The sequence below is a fragment of the Glycine max genome, chromosome 10 (genome assembly GCF_000004515.6).
Source record: "Glycine max cultivar Williams 82 chromosome 10, Glycine_max_v4.0, whole genome shotgun sequence".
NCBI classification, from domain to species: Eukaryota; Viridiplantae; Streptophyta; class Magnoliopsida; order Fabales; family Fabaceae; genus Glycine; species Glycine max.
In genome coordinates, this window is record NC_038246.2 from 25,499,019 (window position 1) to 25,521,761 (window position 22,743).

General features: G+C 35.2%; 2 protein-coding genes and 1 long non-coding RNA gene across 3 annotated transcripts; all 3 read left to right on the forward strand.

Annotated features, from left to right (window-relative positions):
- The first annotated feature begins 9,896 nt into the window (after window positions 1-9,896).
- On the forward strand, window positions 9,897-11,036 carry LOC100817601 (uncharacterized). Its single transcript, XM_014762703.1, has one exon. The coding sequence runs from the start codon at window positions 9,897-9,899 to the stop codon at window positions 11,034-11,036; it is 1,140 nt and encodes a 379-aa protein (XP_014618189.1).
- A 57-nt stretch (window positions 11,037-11,093) lies between these two features.
- LOC100795883 (uncharacterized) lies at window positions 11,094-12,707 on the forward strand. The gene has a single exon (XM_014762704.1). The coding sequence runs from the start codon at window positions 11,094-11,096 to the stop codon at window positions 12,705-12,707; it is 1,614 nt and encodes a 537-aa protein (XP_014618190.1).
- A 9,154-nt stretch (window positions 12,708-21,861) lies between these two features.
- Window positions 21,862-22,295, forward strand: LOC112998104 (uncharacterized). Its single transcript, XR_003263110.2, has 3 exons — window positions 21,862-21,948; window positions 22,047-22,119; window positions 22,211-22,295. It is a non-coding gene; the product is annotated as an uncharacterized lncRNA (long non-coding RNA).
- The last annotated feature ends 448 nt before the right edge of the window (window positions 22,296-22,743 follow it).

Consider the following 22,743-nt stretch of genomic DNA (forward strand, 5'->3'; position numbering starts at 1 on the left):
ATTTGAAGACGCGACTTTCTTAATGTGGACTTGGCTCCATAATTTGGAGAAGGACTTTACATTACATTTTAGTCAATGGTCTAGTAACTTGAGACATCATTTTTTGCAGCAGTAGGGGTTTCATTAGGGAGTAGGGATCAATATATGTATACTTTGCTTCCCATATTTTGGTTCCCAATCAGACTTATGATGTCTGACTGAGGAACCATTTTTATGGTGACTAACTCTGTAATCAGTACCTCTGGTACTTCCAGGTTATATATATATAATTTATCTTTGCTGATAAAAAAAAGAAGACTAATAAAGCAGAAATTTGAAACTGCAGTCAACAAAGCTTCTTATTGTGGGTTTGAATTAATTTCGTTACATTTTTTCAGAGGAAGTTATATCAATTGGAAGAGTTACTCAAGAAGCTTTTGAACGTATTGCTGCCACAAGCATAAGGACTGAACAAGCTTTTGAATCTATTGCTGCCACAACCACAAGGTACTTTTTGTTTATTAAATATACTTTGTGCGTTTAGAAATGATTAAAAATATAAAATTTTCTTATGGGTTGTTATTGGTTGGTAACTTTGTGTATCTTAGTTTTTTTTGTTGATTGGTAAGTTGGTATTAAATGCATGCGTGTCAATTTTGATTGATGCTTTGCCAAGTGATTCAGCAATATTACTGCCAATACAGTAAGATGTAGACTGAATGGTTACCATGGGGTTGATTCAGCAATCTTACTGGCAATACAGTAAGTTGGTATTAAATGCACCCATGTCAATCTTGATTGATGCCCTTTCACCTCACCAAACTCAACACTTTTTCCTTTTGTGCTCTTCTCATTTATGTCTACTTTTTTCATCAAATCTTGTATGGTGATTTGGAGGTTTCTCAACTCCTGTGCATCACAATGAAGTGTTTCTAAAATCTTGCTTTGGTTGCCTATTTCTCCATTCTTTGTGAAAGGAAAAATCTAATTATTTCATATTTCTCCATTAGGGGTACAAATAATTTGAAATGTAGAAGAAACTAAAGGCCTTCTCTTTTAGTAGTGATTAAGTCAAATTGAATACATATATTATAAGTGGAAAAATTCTTGCTTAAAGTATTTAGCCCACTTCCATATACTTAATACTTGAATTTTAAGACTATTAGTTACTCCATACACTTCATTGATAAAAATGTCTGTAAATAAACCTCTAAAATGAATAGAAGTTCTTTGAAGTATCAAGCACACCAAAATATACTATACCTCTTCCTTTCTTTTTTGTTAGTTTTTCCCTCACTCTCTGACAGACTCCACATGCTCCTAGAGAGAGGCCCAAGCCAAATACCCACCCACGTTATTGTGTCTGCATACAAGTGCTATCAAATGACCACGGCATATCTGCCTCATCTCTGACCCACGCATTCACACACCTCACTTCCCTCCTTTTTCTTTATGTTCTTGGCAAAAAGTTTGTCTCCTTTTTCTCCGCTTCCCTAACACCTTAGACCCTTCACCTTTATAACGAACATTATTGAGACATGACAAAGGCTCGACAATACAACACATCCTTTTACATCTATTTATGCCACTTGACCCAATGGGTATATAGGTGAGTTCGACATTAATTATGAGAACTGGATTTTTTTTCTATCTTTCCTTCTCATGGATTATGTTTGCCAAATGAAAATTTTCCTCTGCAAGGGTTTTACTTTCTTATTTTTTCAATGTGCTGCGTAAGGTTGCATATTTATCTTCTTATTAATTAGAAGCAAATAACAAATGCAACCTATAAAAACTGCATTTTTATTCATTTACTCCACCCTCCCCCATCATTTCCACTATCATTTCCCTTTTTTTTTTCATACCAAGAATATTTGTGATAGTAGAACTAAGATCCTTTTAAAAGATAGATATATATTATCACTTTGTTTTTTTCCCCCATCAAATTAATTTTTTCTTCCTGACATTCAAAAGTAGAAAGTATTGTTGAAAGAAATGTACAAGATTAGTTATATCATTTAATTTGAAACATCCACGAAATCTCGATAGTAAGATTTGTTAGGCCGAATTGATAACGAACAATATATACATATGGAATTAAAGAAAAAAAAATGTTATTATATAGTTTGTAATAACTACTAATGCTGACTCTAGAAAACACATATACAGCTAACTTTGCCAATTATTTGTTTATTTTGAAATAGTAGCTCAAGCCTCAAAGTGTATTGGTAAGTCAAGAAGTGAAGAACCCCTGAAGCTATTTTTTTTAAATAAAAATTTCCTTGCTTATTTGTGCTCTAACCAGATCACTGGAAGTAAAAATTATTTTCAGCATTGATTCAGCAAATGATTTGCAGTTAAAAGTTAAACATACATGTTATAGAATAAAAAATAGTTTCACCCTTAATAATAACTATTTAACTAAAAAAAATATGGCGAATCTTAGTAAGTTTCTTTTTGCTGATTATCTAGAAACCACATTCCTAACAACGTAGGGTAGACAACTCTGACTCCACCTTCTCCCGTTGCGAAAGGTTAGCGATGTGAGGCCGTTAGCTTCTTTTATTGAAACAAATATCAAATTTTCAAATAATATAATACTACTTGAAAATTTAATGTGAACAATATAAATACATGTACATTTTTCTTTAACTGGAACTGGTTTCACACAACCCTTGACAAGTCCAGAACTGGTTTCTTATGTATTTTAACAACTCTTATCTGTGTCATGCACTCAGATTTTGACACCCCAAATTCCACCCTTTTTTTCTTACGTAATGTAATTAAAAAAATAATCATACATTTTTTTATGATTAAAAATAATTGTAGGTGAATCATTTTTCATTTTAAATACATCATCAATATTTTTTTGCTATCACATTATAAATTTTATTATATTTATATTTTTTATTTCTTTTTTATTTTCTCTCTAAGTGTAGGATAATATATGGAGTATTTATGAAACATTTTCTTAAAAAAAAAAGTTTTCACTGTGAGTTTTTTATTCTTCCGACCCAATTTTTTCAACACTTGCCTTGCCATCTTCATATATATAGACCCCATAACTCCTCTCTCACACACTCTTTAGGCTCCTTTATAGCTGTTTTGTTTCCTCTGCAAGAGAAAAAAGCAAAAAATTAAACATAGAAAATAAAAATATTCCTCTGGTCAGTTTAAAGAAAGAAAAACATCTCTTCTTGGGTCACTCAAATTTTCCTCTCTTCTCTGTGCATCATCACTTTGGAATTGCTTGGTTTCCACTTCTTTTTGTTCCTTCTGCTTCTGCAGGAGATTGACACACACTCACACACATATATATATTCTCTCTTCCTCTATTATGTGAAAGCCCAACATCATCCAGTTTTATGCAATTTTTCTGCTTTTGTATCTCTTTGCTCCATTCAAGGTCATGGACATTCTCTTCTGTTTTCACATGCATACACCTGTAATACATGTAATGTAACACACATAAGCATGATGAAATTTGCATGACCATGTCTAAAGCAAGTTCTAGTCAATGCACTAGTGTTATCAAATTGTCATCCTCATTAGCATCTTCTCTGCCCAGAAGGCCAATTTCTACTTATATTTCAAATTATTTGTACCCCTAAAAGAGAAGGTCTTTAGTTTCTTCTACATTCTTTGTGAAAGGAAAAATCTAATTATGTCATATTTCTCCATTCCTGTTCAGCGAGTCTATGCTAATTGCTAAACATATATATTTCCAATGAGTGTTTTTTTTGTTGTCAAGCCAATAAGTACTTGGTTTGTATTCCATGGACCGTCCTTACCTATGGCCTAAATAAAGCTATTTTTACAAATTGTGTTGCTTTGCTGCTGCTTGAAGATAACCTTGAGGTCTTTCCACCAAGGAGAGTCTAAACTGCAGTTCCTATGAGAAATCAAATCCCTCCAACCACCATATCTACACAATAGAATTGTGGCACACAACTGATTCTGATTATTTGCCAACTCCCACCCCCATTTAGCAAGCAAAGCCTCGTTGAATTTAATCAAATCTTTGATCCCTAACCCACCTTTACTCTTAGGTAGGCAGACTATGTCCCACCTCACCCAAGGAATCTTAATGGAGTCTTGGAGGCTGCCCCATAAAAAATTCCTTTGTATAGATGTAATCTTTTGCACCACAAGCTTAGGAATCTTGAAGAAGGATAGCAAATAAATGGGTAAGGCTGTTAAGACTGAATTAATGAGGGTTATTCTACCCCCCATTGATAGATTTCTTTGCTTCCATTTTGTAAGTTTAGAGCTGACCCCTACAGGAATTCCTGCCACAGAGACCTATTTTTACATTTGACTACAATTGAGAGAAGATGCTGCCTCCCTACACCAGTCCTCGGATTTGCCCAAACACCCAAATTTTCTCTTATTGTAGTTTATCTTAAGACCAGAGACCAATTCAAAGCTTTTCAGGATACACTTTAGAATTTTCCCCGTATCTTCTCCATATGCAATGGCCACCTTCACGATTTGAAATCAAATAAAGAATATTGGTTGGTGGTGCTTTCTCTTGTGTCCAGCAATTTCTTTGGAAGAACATGAAAATTTTAGATTTTAAAATATATAATATTTAAGTGATTTTTTTTTTGCTTTTTTATATTTACAAAAAAATTATTTATTGATTGAAATTCAAAGTGAGGTCTATTTAATAACCTTCTCATGTGTAGAGATATTCATTTTAGTAGACATGTTTGTCACATGTGTTTCTACTTGATTAATTTATAATATGTAATTTCTATTTTTTAATGTGTTGATTAATAACAATGAAATTTTTTTTTATATAGTTTTTAATTTTAATATACTTACAACAAGCAATATTAATATCATTAGAAACCCTCAATGAAAGACTGATTGAATTTTTTCGAAAAATATCATTTTTGTAGATATTTATTACAATTAATATATTTTTTCTATGATCAATTAATGTTGTATGATTATGTTAAGAAAAAAAAAATACTTATGTTACAAAATATAACAATTAGTATGTTTTTCTCTCGCAAGTACAAGATACTGCTAATAAACACCTTAAGCAACTCTTGTAACAAAATTACTAATGAAATATGAATTGTCTATTAAAGAATAAAAGATTAATTATTTTATTTTAAATAATATTTAATTTTAATAGTTTTCATATAATTAATTGTTATTTATATTTACATATTATTCAAAATATTATTATAAATTTTAAATATCATAAATTAATTAAATCATACAAGTGAAGGAAATTTACTATTTTGGCTTTTGATTTGTAATAAATATTTCATTTTTCTCTTCGGTCTCTAATGAATTTTTGGTTTACGCTGAGTCGTTACTAAAATAACAATTTTATATTTTATTTTTGATATTTTGTTTTAGTTAATTTGTATTTACTCCATAATAAAATAATAATTTTTTTTTACTGTCGACTAATAACAAATAATTTTTTTTATTAATGAGTAAATACAAAATTTACTAATTTATTAGGAACTAAAAATAAGTGTTAAGGGTCAAAATAAAATTATTTTTTTTCATTAAGAACTCAACGCAAAATACAAATTTATTAAAGAGTAAACGCAAAATCAGATATTTATCAGGAATCAAAAATATATTTAAGCCTACTATTTTTACTCACAATCATTTAAAAATAGCTCTCCCACTAGATATATTCCTTACAACATTTTTAATATTATTTAAAATTATTCATTTCCCAATTATTAATAATTTAAATAATTGAAACAAAATATAGAATTTCAATTTGAAAATTTATAGTTATTGAGGGGCATAAACAACGTAATCCTTAATGATTTTCTTTATTATTGTTATTTATATATAAAAATTTATTTTGGTGAATAGCTCTACTTTACTATTTTCCTTTTCTTTAAATATTTAACGAGAAATTTATATAAACAGGAAATAATGTAAACAGTGACTATGGTCTATTCTTGTCTGCTTACATGAGTTGAAATCTCACTATATTCTTAGTTGTCATGGACTCATCGCGAAGATGGGATAATGCAGTGTGTTTTAGCATAAATGATAGGAGGTTTGCACTGCAAACTTTTAGTTTCTAGTTAATTATTTTCTTGGTGCAAATTATGTCTTCGTAGCATACTAGTCCACTAGAAATCATTAGAGGACGAGTCTTGAGAAAGCCACATGCTGAGATGGTTACCTTGTATTGAATTTTGGAGTTTCTTTCTTACCTTATTCCTCCAACTTGCTGCAGCAATCACTCCTAAGCACTTCTTTTTCTTCATTCCATTCTTTTACATTTTCAAGTATGAATCTCTCAGCTTTACATCCAGTGAGGATCACTGCACCATTGCCTACAGAATCAACCAACCAAGTGGAGTCAGTTCCCTTCTTATCTCCTGTTCTGCAACCATAACAGCATGAACCACAATAGTCATCTGCTGAGGAATTTATAGCCACAGACTCTACTTTGAAGCCCATTTTCTCACATCCTTGTATGAGAATTTGGTTCAGAAAGCTTTCATTGTTGCACTTTTCTGTTACACCAATCCTTCTTTGTATGATGCAATCAAATTTTATAATCTCTACAGGCTGATATTACTAATCAAGGAAAAATAGACATTCCTTGGTTTCTAATTTCATTCATTTGTTAGAGTTTTTTCCCAATATCTAAGGGGGTGTTTGTTCCAAGGTTTCTAATTACATTCCTTGGATTCTTATTTTTGGTGGCATTACTATGAGCAAGAACTCCATTCTCTGGTATTTTGGGCAAAAAAAAACCATTTGCTTAGTGTACCGTCCAGATATGTCTTGACTAAGCATGATGTGGCCCTTTATGAAGCTCCATCTGTGTTCAGAGCTTCAAGGACTGTGTACCATGGCACTCAGATATAACTCAGTCAATCCTGATGTGCCCCCCTATCAGGCTCCATTGCCTCTATTGAGTGAACAGCTTGGGCCTTTGCATCATCTGGATATAGAATCCAACATGTTGTACTCAACCTCAACCCATCCCGTTGCACATTCACTTCTCTACCCCTCCAGCCTGATAAATGTTTCTGCCCTATTAAAAAAACAAATTGACCTCTAATTCCATATGAACAATAGGTTGATTTTCAACAATATCCCTAAGTCAATCAAACCAATACCTCCCACCAATTGATATCAGGACTGGTCACAATTTAAGATCCCATTAAATTTTCCATCAATATACCACCAGTTTAACCCCATCACATGGAACCTTCACCCTTTAGACTCAGGCTAGGCTAGTCCAAGCTCCCTTTCTGGGCTAATATGGTCAATGAGAGTTGTATGCATCATTATCAATTCCTGAATACAGATGCAGAGCATTTCACCCCAAAACTGGTATAGTAGGATAGTAGATAGTGGAATAACCACTATTATGAAATTTATAGATATAAATTAAGTAATTTATATTACATTATATGCTTAATCATATTAAAAATTTACACAAATAGTTTCTTTTAATTTATTTTTTTGTCAGCAAACATAGATATGATATATTAATAATGAGTACCAGTGGTACTGAAGTTACAAATTTTAGGGGTCAGCTGGTTCCTATGATTATTAGTAGGAACAAAGCCAGCACCATAGAACCCTGCTACCTAACCCATGCTACAAAAGTCCAGCCCCCACACTCCCAAGCTAAGTACATAAACCTAGTGTTACATTGGAAGAACATTGATTAAAGTGAAGTGTAAAATCTTTCTCGTTGGACTTGAGCCATGACCAAAGTAAAAGCAGAGCATCATCCAAATGCTAGCTGTAATTTGTAGATGCCAAGATATGATGTTGTGATATCAGATTCAATAAAGGAAAGCAAAATCTAAGTACATGTCAAATGAAACAGGGCAAGGGCATAGAGATTCCATCCAAATGCTAGGACAATAATTTCTACAATACAAATCAGATCATATTGGAACATTTCCATTTCAAAATTTACACTAATTGTTTTTTTGGAGCCATTTCTTAATTATATATTCCTGTCTTGCAATGATGATTTCAGCTTTATATAGCTAGAAAGAATATGATGTAGTGAAGACCTTCTTCCATGATTTGAGCTTTATATATGACTGTTGGAACTCTGTCTTCACTGCTTTCTTTAGTAAATGCCTTGCAATTTAATTCTATATCATATCAAGTTGATTGCCACAAATTATTTTCTACATATTACACAAATGTTTGTCATAGAAGCGGTTGATTGACCAAAGTGTTATTATTTTTCAGGCTGAATCAGGCACCAAAGAATCACCAAAGAACTCCTTTCATTATTTGCAGGTGTGTTTATTGTTTCTAGTAATAGTTTAAAATATGTTTTTGAAATTCCACAAATCACAAACATGTATAATGCCTGAAAACATGTATTCGTTTAATGCCTTCATATTCATGCCGTGTAATTGTTCTTTTGAGCTGTCTAGTATGATGTTTATTATGTCTTTTTGTGCCAATATCATACAATTACGAGAGTACCATAGGTACTATAGGAACAAGTATAAATTAACCCCAATTGTGGTTGAATTTTAGGATGGTATTGTGGACCAGCTACACCCCATAACTTAATTACATGTATGCTGCACCTCTTGGAAGAGGTGTCAGCATTTACCCTTCCTTTGTTGTTTTTTTTGCAAGGCAAAAATCAAATATATTATGTATAAAATTCAGTACTAGGTGTACTGAAATATTCTACAATAAATCTCTTCATCTCCGCCTTTTTATGTCCTTACCCGACCACCCCCAGAACATGTATTGCAAGGTGTTCAAATTTCTCGAGTCCCGTTGCATGCACACCATGTCATTGACCGCTGGAAGATGGCTAATGGAGTTGTCGTTCATGAGACAACCTGGTCTTGACCTCCACATGCAACTGCTACATATGGATGGTGTAGTCCCTGGTGTAGTCCTTCTCTGCACATTTTAACGAAGACCAAGTGTGGAACAAGGTATCATCGATGACCTTTTCAGGATCAAACGGCTGGTTCTTGAAAATCATAGCATTTCTATGATGCCAGACGAAGAAGGATAGAGCTAACCACAGAAATTTCCATCTGTTGTTTATACTAGCTTTGTTGTTCCATTGACTGAATTGCAAAAAGTGGTTCTTTGGGTCTGTGGAAAAAGGACCCACTCTATTAACCCATCTCAAAGGCTCCCACCAAAGTCTCCTTGTCATTGTACAGTTGCAAATAAGATGTATGTGACCAGAATGAATCTCCTCTACAAAGTCAGCTGCCATTTGTATTTCATAGTCAAAAAAGTCCCTTCTCCAAGATAACTTCCATTCCCATCTGCCGTCCACAAATTCTCCCATAGAATTAATTAGAAAATTCTGCTGTTTACTTATTACATATAATTGGGGATATTTTCGTTGGATATTACAGTTGTCCTGCAGCCATAAATCGTTCCGCAAACTAATATTGGACCCCGTACCCACCCTCCACTTTAAATTATCATTAAAGCAGTTATTGTGTTGCTGCTGAAAGATACTCTTTAAATCCTGCCACCATTAGGAAGTGAAATTTCTTCTACCACCAGAAATCAGCTACTTTGACATAGATTATTTTTCCCAAATTCAGCTGATTTGATTTTATAAATGTTTAAAAAATGATGTTGAATTTCAATTGCACCACTTTCGTCATTAAATTTCGATGTTGTCGTTTGTGCAGTTTTTCTTGATTTTTTCTTATAAGCATTGGTAATAGAGGCCAACAAACTGAAAAATGTCGAATCCCTTGAAACAGCCATGCACCATTTTTCTTGTTAGTATTGCTGGTCCAACTAACTGCAATTGCTAATGTGTTTTCCACTGCAGCGTTTTGTACAAAAGGTGCAGTTCTGGTGTGTTTTCTACTGCAATTGGTGCTCTATGCTTGTGATGCATGTCAAGCAACCCCTAAGCCACTAACGTTTGACATAGAAGGTGTAACATGGATCGAAGTTGGATGAACGCATCAAGTATAACTGAAGAGTACGAGAATGGTGTTGAAGAGTTTTTGTTGTTTGCTCAAAGTAAAGCGCAACCTATGTGGGGAAAATTTTTTTGTCCATGTGTGAAGTGTGGAAATGGGAGGCGGCAAACAATTGATGACATAAGAACTCATCTTATTTGTGAGGGAATAATTCGTAGCTACACAAAGTGGATATGGCATGGGGAATCCCTCGATACAACTGACATGTCACAGGCTGACGATGTTACTACAGACAGCGGAAATCCTATAGAAGAAATGATTCACGATCTTGGGCAAGAGGGGTTTGAAGAGGCACATGCAGCGTTGTATGACAACATAGAAGTTGATTCAAAAATGCCTTTGTATTCCGACTGCATATCTTTCACAAAATTGTCAGCTGTGTTAGCTCTGGTTAACTTGAAAGCTCGATTTGGGTGGAGTGACAAGAGTTTTAGTGAGTTGCTGATGTTGTTGACAAACATGCTTCCTGCTGATAACGTCTTGCCAAAGAATCACTACCAAGCAAAGAAGATTTTATGTCCAGTTGAGATGCAGTACGAAAAAATTCATGCATGTTGTAATGACTGCATTTTGTACAGAGATGATTTTGCTGAACTAGATTACTGCCCTGTGTGTGGGGTTTCTCGGTACAGACCGACCAACGGAGATTCTACTGTACTAGTCTCAGACGCCGACCGCCGTCCAGCAAAGGTGTGTTGGTATCTCCCAATAATACCAAGGTTTAAGCGGTTGTTTGCTAATGGGGAAGATGCAAAGAACCTTATATGGCATGCAAATACCAGAAAATCAGATGGATTGATGCGACATCCTGCAGATAGCCCGCAATGGAAGGCAATTGATCGTCTGTATCCTGAATTTGGGGCCGAGCCTAGAAATTTAAGGCTTGGTCTTGCAACGGACGGAATGAACCCATTTGGAACCTTAACTACTAACCATAGCTCGTGGCCCGTTTTGCTGTTCATTTATAATCTCCCTCCGTGGTTGTGCATGAAGCGAAAGTATGTTATGCTGAGTATGATGATAGCTGGTCCAAGACAACCAGGTAATGATATTGACGTATATCTAAGACCGTTAATTGACGATTTGCGGAAATTGTGAGATGAAGGGGTTGATGTATGGGACGCAAATTTGCAGCATGCTTTCAAGTTGCGTGCAATGGTTTTTTGTACCATCAATGACTTTCCAGCCTACGGAAATTTAAGTGGATATAGTGTCAAAGGACATCACGCATGTCCTATATGTGAGCAGAATACTAGTTTCCGCCAACTTAAACATGGAAAGAAGACTGTGTATACTAGGCATCGAAGATTTCTCAAACAGTATCATCCGTATCGACGATTGAAGAAGGCATTCGATGGAAGTCAAGAACATGAAACCGCGCCAAATCCATTAACTGGCGATGAAGTATATCAGCGGGTCAAGGATGTCGTAAATATGTTCGGCAAGTCCCAAAAAAAACCATCATCCACTTCAAACATGTGGAAAAAGAAGTTTATTTTCTTTGATCTTCCGTACTGGTCCGATCATCATGTTAGGCATTGTATAGACGTCATGCATGTCGAGAAAAATGTTTGTGATTCTTTAATTGGGACCCTCCTAAACATTAAAGGCAAGACAAAGGATGGTTTCAAGTGTCGTCAAGACTTGGTTGACATGGGTATACGTCAAGTGTTGCATCCTATCTCAAAAGGTAACAGGACATATCTGCCCCCAGCCTGTTACACAATGTCAACAGCTGAAAAGAAAAGTTTTTGTGAATGCTTCCGTAATGTCAAAGTCCCACAAGGCTACTCTTCAAACATCAAGAGTCTTGTGTCTGTGAATGAGCTTAAGTTGGTTGGCTTGAAATCACATGATTGTCATGCGTTAATGCAACAACTTTTGCCTGTTGCAATCCGCGGAACATTGCCTGAGAAGGTCCGTGTTGCAATCAGTCGCTTGTGTTTCATTTTTAATGCTATATGTGCCAAGGTCATTGACCCTAAACAGTTGGATGCTTTGGAAGATGAGGTTGTCGTTGTCCTTTGTCAAATGGAGATGTTTTTCCCTCCTTCATTTTTTGACATTATGGTACACTTAGTTGTTCATCTGGTAAGGGAAATAAGGTGTTGTGGTCCTACGTATTTTAGATGGATGTATCCAGTTGAGCGGTACATGAAGGTCTTAAAGGGTTATACGAAGAATCGACATCGACCAGAGGCCTCAATAGTGGAAAGATACGTTGCTGAAGAATGCATTGAGTTTGTCTCACAGTACATTGACTCATTGAAACCTGTCGGTGTTCCTGCATCCCGGCATGACCAGCCAATAGCCGGCAAGGGTACTCGTGGATACAATGTTGTGACAATGACTAGACATGACGTGTCACAAGCACATTTATATATATTAAACAACACAACAGAGGTGTTTCCGTACATAGAGGCTCACAAAAAACATGTTAGAGATAGTCACCCCAAAATGAACATGATGAGGGTATTGCAAGAGCACAACAAAACTTTCATAAATTGGTTTAGACAAACAATACTTGCTGATAAAAGTGTTTCCAGACGACTGACATTGTTAGCCATTGGCCCAAATTTGAATGTCCCTACATGGAAGGGGTATGACATTAACAATTATTCATTCTACACAAAGTCCCAAGATGATAAAAGTTCGGTACAAAACAGTGGGGTCTGTGTTGATGCTGATTCGGAGCACTTTTCCAGTACATCGGATAACAACCCCATTCGAGCATCCATGTCTTACTTTGGTGTCATTCAAGAAATTTGAGAGGTTGATTATACATCATTTAGAGTGCCTGTTTTTAAGTGTCAGTGGGTGAACGGGACAACAGGTGTGTTTCAAGATCCATTGGGATTTACTTTGGTAGACCTTAGTAAGGTGGCATATATAGACGAACCTTTCATTATGGCAGCACAAGCCAGACAAGTTTTCTATGTACAAGATCCATGTAATTCAAGTTTGTCTGTGGCTCTGCAAGGAAGACCAAGTGGAATGAATTACCATAATGATGAGTCAACCCTTGACATTGGTTAAATGTCTAGTTTTTCAAAACAATTGCCTTCAATGAATGAAGCTGATGAAGTGGATGATGGACATGAAAATCGTGTAGATCATGATGAAGGTCTATGGGAAAACATCCCTACAGGCTGAGTGCGAAAGTAATGCTTTGTTTAATGTGTAAATATAATGATTATGTTAGTATTACGCCTTTGCTTTTGTTAATGTCTAAATGTAATCGTTAATATTAATTGTGTATTTTATTTACAGGATCATGGCCACAGATCCGACGTCTCCTCCACAGTCCGATGGTCAATCAGAGGCGACTTCCAAGAGGAGTAGAACAACGACACGGCTGAGAACATTGACATTAAGAACCGTGGATCAGCCCAGACCGGCTGTTTATGTGGATCCCGCTACCGGGAGAGCATCTGGACCGATGCGTGAAAAGTTCCACAGCTACCTAGGCGTAGTGGCGCGAGAAAAGGTTCCCATTATCCACAATAATTGGAAAGACGTACCTGAAACGCTAAAGGAGATTGTGTGGAATGACATTCTAGTAAGTCCCTCATACCAATTACAATATTTGAATTAAGAATCAATTTTTCTGTTAAAAACATAATTGACTTTAACAAATAGTTGTCCTTTATAATCTCTACATGTGTTTCATGCCCTTTATTTTAAATGACTTGTCCTTTATTTGAATAGTTAATCACTATCCTAGACTCCTATATTTGTAAAGAACAGCACAAGGGCAATTTTTATTTTAAACATGAATATTAGTTAGTTAGATGAGGTTGAGAACAAATATTGTCAGATCAAAGTTAGAGACCGAAACAAATCATGTGTATAATAAGTTCACAAATTTAAATTGATAACTTAAACAAATGAAAATTGGCATGGGTTTTGTGTTAGGGAGCAGGGGTAGTATTTTTATCCTTAAATACTTAATAGGGTAATGCATATTATTTTTTATGCTAATGTAACCATAAGTTTGATTTTTATGTTATACTATTTTTGTATGGAATAAATTGATTTGTATCACTGTAAACATCCCAAATTTCCTAAAACTATGACAATAGCTGCCTACCCACTTGCACCGCCAAATAAAGCATTGCTTTCCAATCCACATAATCCAGTGACCCTCCAAATATTATGATTAATAGGAACTTCTTTTCTTTTTTGTTTTTTACAAACACTTAGAATTATACAAACTCAGTTAATACTTAATAGCATTTTTGTCACACAGTTTTTTTTTTTTGGAAGGCTGAAAATATATATATTATTCATAAGAGAACCAGTACCAGTGGTACCAGAAAAAGAGATTATCATACAGTTAATACTTAATCTTGTGTAAGTATAATGTTTTTATATTAACAAACTATTTTGTGTTTGAAAAATTTACAATAAAATCAAATGTTTTAAAACACGCTTTAAATAATAATATTTTTAATATGTTTTCAAAAGAAAGTCCAAATTAAGGTTAATAACGTTAAGCACATCTGAGAACAAAACCTGAAGCTGTGCAAAGAAAATTACTCTAGTATTCATCCTTATCATATATGAAGGTACTGAAAATGAGTTATTAAATAATTTATTATTATGCATTTTTGTATCAATATTTATTATCATCCTTATCATTATATGAAGCTCGTATTAAAATCTTTATCTTTCAACTTCCAGATTTTCTTATATATGTTCCCATATCAGTTTGCTGTACTGGGAATAGTGCAAAAATTGTTTATTATGCCATGCACATTGTCAACAAAAAATTCCCATTTATTATCAACAAAAATTCCCATTAGGCTGATAGAAGAATCCTGCTGGTAGCTCACTTGATACAAAGTAGGGTATTTTTCTTGAAGAGTTAAATCATCCTCCCTCCATTTATCCTTCCAGAACCTGATTTTAGCCCCATTACCCAACTTCCAACACAAATTATTGGACAACCTATTAGTGTGCTGCTGCTGGAAAATAGATTTTAAGTCCTTCCACCAGTTAGAGAAAGCTGTGGAGTTTCTGCCATGAATCAGAGCATTCCAGCCACCATACTTGGACATTACAATTCTGGCCCAAAAGTGATTCTGATTAGTCGCCAATTCCCAGCCCCATTTGCCCAGCAAGGCCTCATTAAATTTCTTCAAATCTTTAATACCTAGCCCCCCTTTATGCTTAGGAAGACAGACCGTATCCCAATTAACCCAAGGGATCTTGGATGCCTCATTTCCCCCTCCCCAAAGAAAGTTTCTCTGAATTGAAGTAATTTTATGAACTACTTTAGAAGGTATTCTGAAAAAAGACAGCAAGTAGATGGGTAAAGCTGTTAGCACAGAGTAGATGAGGGTTATTCTTCCACCCATAGAGAGATATTTTTGCAGACCCAAAAAACAGAGTGTCATCTGCATATTGCATAATGTTGACATCTTCCTTATGATTGCCCACTTGGTAGCTGCTGAACATGTTCTTGGCTACAACATTTCCAGACAGCCTGGGGTCTTATCCCCTCCACAGTCCCAAACAGTTGCTGTAATTTCCAGATCAGAGAATCTAGCAATAAGATCTTGCTTCTGACCTTGATCAAGGGTTGAAAACTGAACGCCATCTAGAGTTGGTCTGTTATAAGACTGCTCAGAAAATCTGTTTTTAAAATGAGATAAAGCTGCATCTTTAACCCTGCCAGGATCATGAACCCACACACCATCTATGATCAGACCTTGGATAACATTGTGCCTTCTTCTATAATTAATCAATGTATGGAAATAAGCAGAATTTCTTGGCCTGCACATGCTCACTGCCTCATCCTATGATTCGTATCTTTCTGATTGCAGTATTCGCATTGTTCTATTTCCACAAAATTCCCGCAATTATTTCCCTAAGATTCTCCAATGATAAGCTTCTCTTCTTATCTACTATCCTTGTACCATTATTTCCATGCTCGTTTTTCCTGTTTTGGCTTCTTCTTCAAAACCCCGCGGCAGTATTCGGTGGAAAACAACGGCCATGAAATATGAAAAATGATCCCTTTTTTTATTCTTATTTTTTCCCCCATTAAAGCTCTTGACTCTCTTACATCCCATTTCCAGCATTTGTAAAGGATACTACTATAATTTAGGATAGTGTAATCAATTTTCAACGACAAAGAATGCGTTTTTAAAGCATGCTAGTATAATACAGGAATTAGGATTTTCTCTCCCAATATGTTGTTTTTTAATGTACCATATGGCCCCAACACAGCCATAAGAACATTTGTTAGCTAACATGAGGCGGTGCCAGCAGCTGTCGTGCAGATAAAGCGCAATTTATCAGGTTTTGGACTAGTCCTAAAGCTGCTGCTGAATCCCCATATCTAACCCAAAGCTGCTGCTGACCAGATGCAAAGGCCCAAGTCCATCTACCTATGAATTTTTTAACAGTGATGATTCAAGTAGCATTTTTCCAATAAGAATAATAGAAGAGACGGGTGGGGAACATTATTGATTACTACAACGTGGTCCTTCACTAGAACTAAACTCTTAAGTCATAACCAACAAGTTTTATCAATGAGATAGTGAGTAAGAGTCTTTGTATGCTTCAAACATGATAGCCATAATTGGTTATACGTAATATTACTTTATACAATGCAAACTGTTTTCCCTTTTCCACACTAGTTGGAGAGATATATTCGACAGTTATCTTCATAGGGTGCACAAGTTTATCAGTCTTATTTACAGTTTTCGGCCCTGTATTTACTGTTCCAATAGAACTTAAATCTTGCAGTTGCTGGGGTGGGGTAGGACAATTTTTAGCATGCTAAAAATTCATGTCTAGCAGTTTGTGCTGGGGACATCACAAATTCATCTGCAGAATCCTTGGAAGCAGCATCTTTGTACGAGCAGGCAGCAGTTATTTCCTTGTTTATTGTGCCATGCACAATGTCAACAACTTTAACATAAAAGAGATGAAGAGGTAAGTTACAATTGCAAGTCTTAAGTTATTTCCTTGTTTAAATCACACCAAGCTTAATATTGTTAGGCTTCTTCCTTGTGTCAACTTGTCAAAAGGTGCCCTCTTAGGAACAAAGAGGATAGGCTTACAAGCATAAGTGTCCCTCACCTGAGAAGTGCTTCACAGGCAAATGCTCTTCCAGTCATTGGTGAGACTCTTGTAGAAAGCATAATACTCCTCCTTTGTGATCTCCTCAGGCTCTGTCATCCAAATGGCCTTATGCTTGTTCACCAACGAGCATTCATGTGACACTTCCTTGCTGAGGAAAAAAAAATGTGACACTTCCTTAATCTTCTTTAAATTATTTTCTTCCTTCTCCTTCTCTTTGTCAACATCCTCCACCTAAGTACATTAAAAAATTAGATATTGAAGTCAAATTGTAATTCAAAAAGTACCAAAAATTTAATTACAATTTTACTTCAATATCTAATTTTGTTAATCTACTTAGGTCGTTTTTTTAAATATAAATATGAATTTAAAGGTGATCTACTGATAATATAAAGCACTTGCTAATCACAAATTATGATACCTATCATTTTAAATTTTAACTTAATTTTATAAATATTAATAAATTTATAATAAGACAATTTTTTAACATGTGCTGCAGTGATTCCTTTGACTTCACTATAATGTCCCTGACATAATTAAGAATTAGAATTAGACCTGGGCTGCAGTGATTCATTTGACTTCACTATAATCTCCCTTCTCAAGCCTTTGATTGTCTATGTTAACTTCTTTGCCTCTGATACTGTATAACTCTTCAACATGCCATTGCAGCAATTATTTTACCAGGCACATACATTTTTAATTACAATTCCTTTAATTTGTATAAGGATACAAAAATAAAATACGTGTAGCTGAATGGCAAATAAAAAATGAAGGAAGCATGAGACTGTCAAAATATTATGTTTACACATAATATGTTTATATATGATAGCATGAGACTGTCAAAATAAGTAAAGGAAGCATGTACTTTAATGTATTATTTTTTTTAAATCATTAGGCCTTAGTCTTAGCTTGTTTTCATTTGGCTTTATGGCTACTGCATAAGGAATGAGACACAGTCATATGAGTTCTTTGTCTGATTTGACAGTAGAGGATATGTGGATATATATGGGTGCTTTATTGTGATATTATTCAATATATCAGTTTTTTTAATGTTCTGCCACTGCTATATCTAGTAGTATCTATTTTCATATCTAGGATGCCTTGAGGGTGTATTCTGATTTGGGGTTCAGCCGCAACTTGATGGACTTCATGGTTACCACTAAGGAGCCTGAATTTCTTAGAGATGTTGATGGGACGGAACATAGTTCTAATTCAGCTGAACAAGTATCTGGTAGCTCCAGCAGGTTTGGGAGTGGAAGATATTCCACATTTTAGGTCAGAGTGAGACTACTTCGAAACAGGATGGGGTTTCTGCTTCGAATTCGAAGAATTTTAATTCTGTTGCTACTAAGCTTATCTGGTTTGAAGTTAATTGCTGAGACATTTGATTGGAGTCATGATGCCTAGGCTTGTGAACTTTCCTTGCTTGCAAAATGTGTAGATTTGTTGTTAGTGCATTATTTGTGGATTTCAGATTCATTTTTAGTAAGTTTTTGGATTGAAGGGCACATTGCTTCTTGGTTGAATAACCTGTTTGTACATAGCTGAAATAAAATTTTCAATACTAGCACTACTGGTCCTTTTTTTTGCAATTCTATTACCAGCTTTTGGTTTTTTTATGTGTCAATTTCTTGGCTTATTTTACCTAAGATTTTGAATTAATTTAAGACATGTTTCTTCGGAGATAATTAGGCACCAAACGTAAATACCTCTTACAGCATACATTCAGACCTTTTTTGTCGCCTTGTGAGAGATAAATACCTCTTCATATTTTATTAAATTTGTAATAAAAGGTAGGTATTCTTCTATTTTAAACACTTTGACTATATTTTTGTTTCTTCTTCTATCACATCATATAGTTTATTATATTTATATTTTTTAACCATGTATCTCAATATTTAATTAGATGTTAGGTGTTAAATAGGTGGTATGATGTCCACAAATTAATTATAATGCATAGTTGGTAATTTGTGATAACAACATCAGCATAAAGGTAATTTGTGATTGAACCATGAAATTCTAGCACCCAAATTTTGGAAAACAGCAAATAGTATCTGCATAGTTGGAAGATGGATTCACTAATCACCTGCACCGACTTTTCTTTTGTTTTACTAGTGAATAATCTGCGTATGCCATAAGTTTTGATTATTACTCTGTTGTTTTTACTACTGTGCAGAAAACATGAGAAATCAATGTTTTAGTAATGATTTCAAATTACTTAAGAATTATCAATGTACATGGATTATCAATAACATCATTGATAAAAACTCAAATTGTGCGAAGGCTGAAGCATGTTCTTAACAAACCATGAAAACAAGTTTTTCTAGGAATTCATACTTTAAGGCAATAACTGTTATTAGTGAGTGTCACAATATTTTTTTTCATTTATTATTTGTTCAATTTGGATATTAAATTTGATGGCTGTGACTGCATGGTAAACTTACATTATATGCTGATTGGATGCTTTTGCTTTACTTTGGGTATTATGGCAGAACATTGTCATTAAATTGTTGATTGCTAGTATTGTATAATGATATACATTTGGCTGCCTTTTTCCAAAAATTTTGACACCTGGTTATGTAGGCAAAGTTTGATATCGCAGAAGCTACGAAGGTGAAGACGAAGGTTATGTCAACAGTAGCGACGAGATGGCGGCAATTTAAGTCCACATTGACTAGCAAATTTGTGTTTGCTAAGACTGAAGGTCAACAAACACAGGATGTTGTGACAAAATATGGACTAGATCCTGAAGCGTGGAAACAATTTGAAGAAACCTGCCTGACACCTAACTGGGAGGTTAGTTGAATCTGTTTATGGTAACTTCAAATGCATATTTTTTTTGCCAATTTGATTATTTTAATTTCAAAAAAATCTCCGCAATTATGTATGTCACATTACAGGGTATTAGGAAACGAGCACAATCAGTTCAAAAACACAACGACTGCCCTCACGTACTTTCACGTGGGGGATATGATTTGCTTGAGAAGAAATTGTTAGACCAGAAACGAAAAAGGATACAAGAGGAAGCATTGTTGAGTGAAAATCCAGCAAGTGTTGATGAACCCCCATCCCCAATAAAAAGGCATGTTAAGTGGAAGGTTGCTCAGACCAGGGCTGTTGGCAATATGACATCTGACTCTGCACAGGAAATTGCAGATAAAATAGTAAGTTCACCAATATGTTGCAATGTTCATATGTTTAAGTATTTTGTAATGAAAATGACTGCACGTTGTGTATTTTTGTGTCACTTGTTTTGTGTAGGACTCCTTAGAAGAGCAGGTAACGCAGGGTTCGTTTGTACCCCATGGTCGGCAAGACATACTGAACACTGCCATTGGCCGACCTGACCATGGGGGTCGCGTTCGGGCAGCAGGCTCAGGTGTCACTATTACTCAGTACTACGGAAGGGCATCAAGGACATGCAACAGCTCGTCCACGTCCATCAGCCAACAACAACTAGATGAAGTTTTTGCAAGGCTTAGGGAAGACATGACTGGCCAGATTAGGGAAGAATTGAGGACTCAAATTAAGGAAGAATTGAGGACTCAGCTAGAAGAGGAAAATAGAAGGAGCTTGGAAATAATGACCAATGCATTGAAAGAGGCTATTAAAAAAGAGTTGTCAAATAAAGGATCCCAAGAGGCACTCCAAATTCAGCCGGACATACAACAACTAGGTGCGCGTGTCAGCACACAGGGAAGTAATGTTGTTACCAATGCGCAGGCTTCACAAGAACATGATGCTGATGCCATACCATTGATGGGACTGTTTGTGCAGCGTAACGATGGTACACAAAGGTTTGTAGAAATATTACCTTACTTACAATTGAATCAGAGTTTTGTTTTTTCTTGCAGCTGTAATTGTTGGGTTTGGTTTGTGTTTTGTTCATGGTTTAGTTTTTGTTTTATATGCACTAAAAAAAGCTTTGTTTATGGTTCATTTAAGGTTGGTGGCCATGGGGAAAATAATGGAGGGGGATTCAATCATACACACAGTGGCATATGCAGATGATGTTGTCAGGGTAAGTGTAGAAACAATTATTGATCCTGAGGCTGAGGTCCCCTATGCCACCTCAGAAATACAATATGTGAAGCAGGCCGTCAATACATTTGTAGCTTGGCCCACACACCTTGTGAAAGCTGTATTAGATGAGGTAACATGTTTGATTTGACATACGTAAAGTAAAACATTCATAGATTACAGTACAAATACTCACCCACTTTCATTAACCATGTAGCATCCACAACGTATTCCACACAACGAGGATGCACATGTGCCGAAGCCGGCTAATGTGGACGCAGATGATCCGTTGCGTGAATTGATGAAGTACAGTTTGGATCTTTACGACAAGCCACTTCAAATCAGCTTTGATGGGAGCTTTCTTGGAATTGTAGATGCATCTACATCGATATTCATCACATATTCAGATGTTATTGAAATAATAGCAGGAGACAAAAGTCTGAACATATCTGTCATACAATTATGGTTAATGTAAGTGAATTCCTTCATATAACTCATTCCTCATTCATTCAATATCATGATCCACTACAATACTTTCAAATCATGTGAATAGGTATATACATAAGTGGAGTCAGATATTCAGTCAAGGTTTCATGTATGCATTCCTTGAGCCACAGTCGTTGGTTTGTTCAAAGGATAGACGCAGCGAATGCGAACAATATCTTGAAAGATGGCTTAAGGAATCTGACTGAGAGGTGTACATTGGACCTTACTTCCATCAGTAAGTGCTATTTAACAAACATACTTCAAATGATGTTTGGGTGTATACGTATCTAATGTGAATGACATGCAGGGAACATTGGCAACTCGTAATTTTGTGTCCTAGGCAACATGTTGTTGTTTGGTTCTGTTCTTTGCGTAGGAAACCTGATATGCATATCAAAGCTACAATTAATAGGTTATCTCATACCATATAACTTTTTGCAAGCCTTCTTTAATGGTCATTATTGATTGACATTTTGTTGTATATGTGTTGATGTGGTTTTTTAAAAGCAGTGTAATGACAAAATTGAAGAAGACCTTGTCTCCTGAAACTAAGGCAGTTGCACCAAAGTGGATTGAAGTAAAGGTAAGTCAGCTATGTACCATGTGTTAGTGTTGTCTAGTTAAGTCATGAACTTATGTAATGTATACGATGTTCAAATGTTTTCCATATGTAGAGTCACGTTCAAACCGGCTGTTATGAATGTGGATATTACATAATGCATTGGATCTGGAACATCATAGCCAGCGACATAAAGAGTGATTGGTCCATGGTATGCATAAACTTCAGTTCAATTGGAACTGAATTTTTATATTTGCAGTACTAACTTACAATTATGAATACTTGTAGTGGTTTGCTAATGACACACCGTTGGACATCGGCATCATCACCACAATTCGAAAGAAATGGGCAACCTTTTTTTTAAAGACAGCAATAAGTCAAAACGGCTAATGATGGCGTTGGAGTATTTTTTTTTCCCTGTATTTGAGACAATTGTTATGTTATTTGACACAGCGGCTATTTTATTTTCGGTCATGCTACTAATATTCTATTCTTAGTATTACCTACTCAATTTCATATAATTGTAGTAATATATTGTCTTTACCTCCTTCTACTGCATTGCATCTGCATTTGATTACCACAGCAACAATTTAGTGCAGCTATAGTACCACCAAGCTTGCCACTGCAGCAGTTAAGTGAACAAATGAA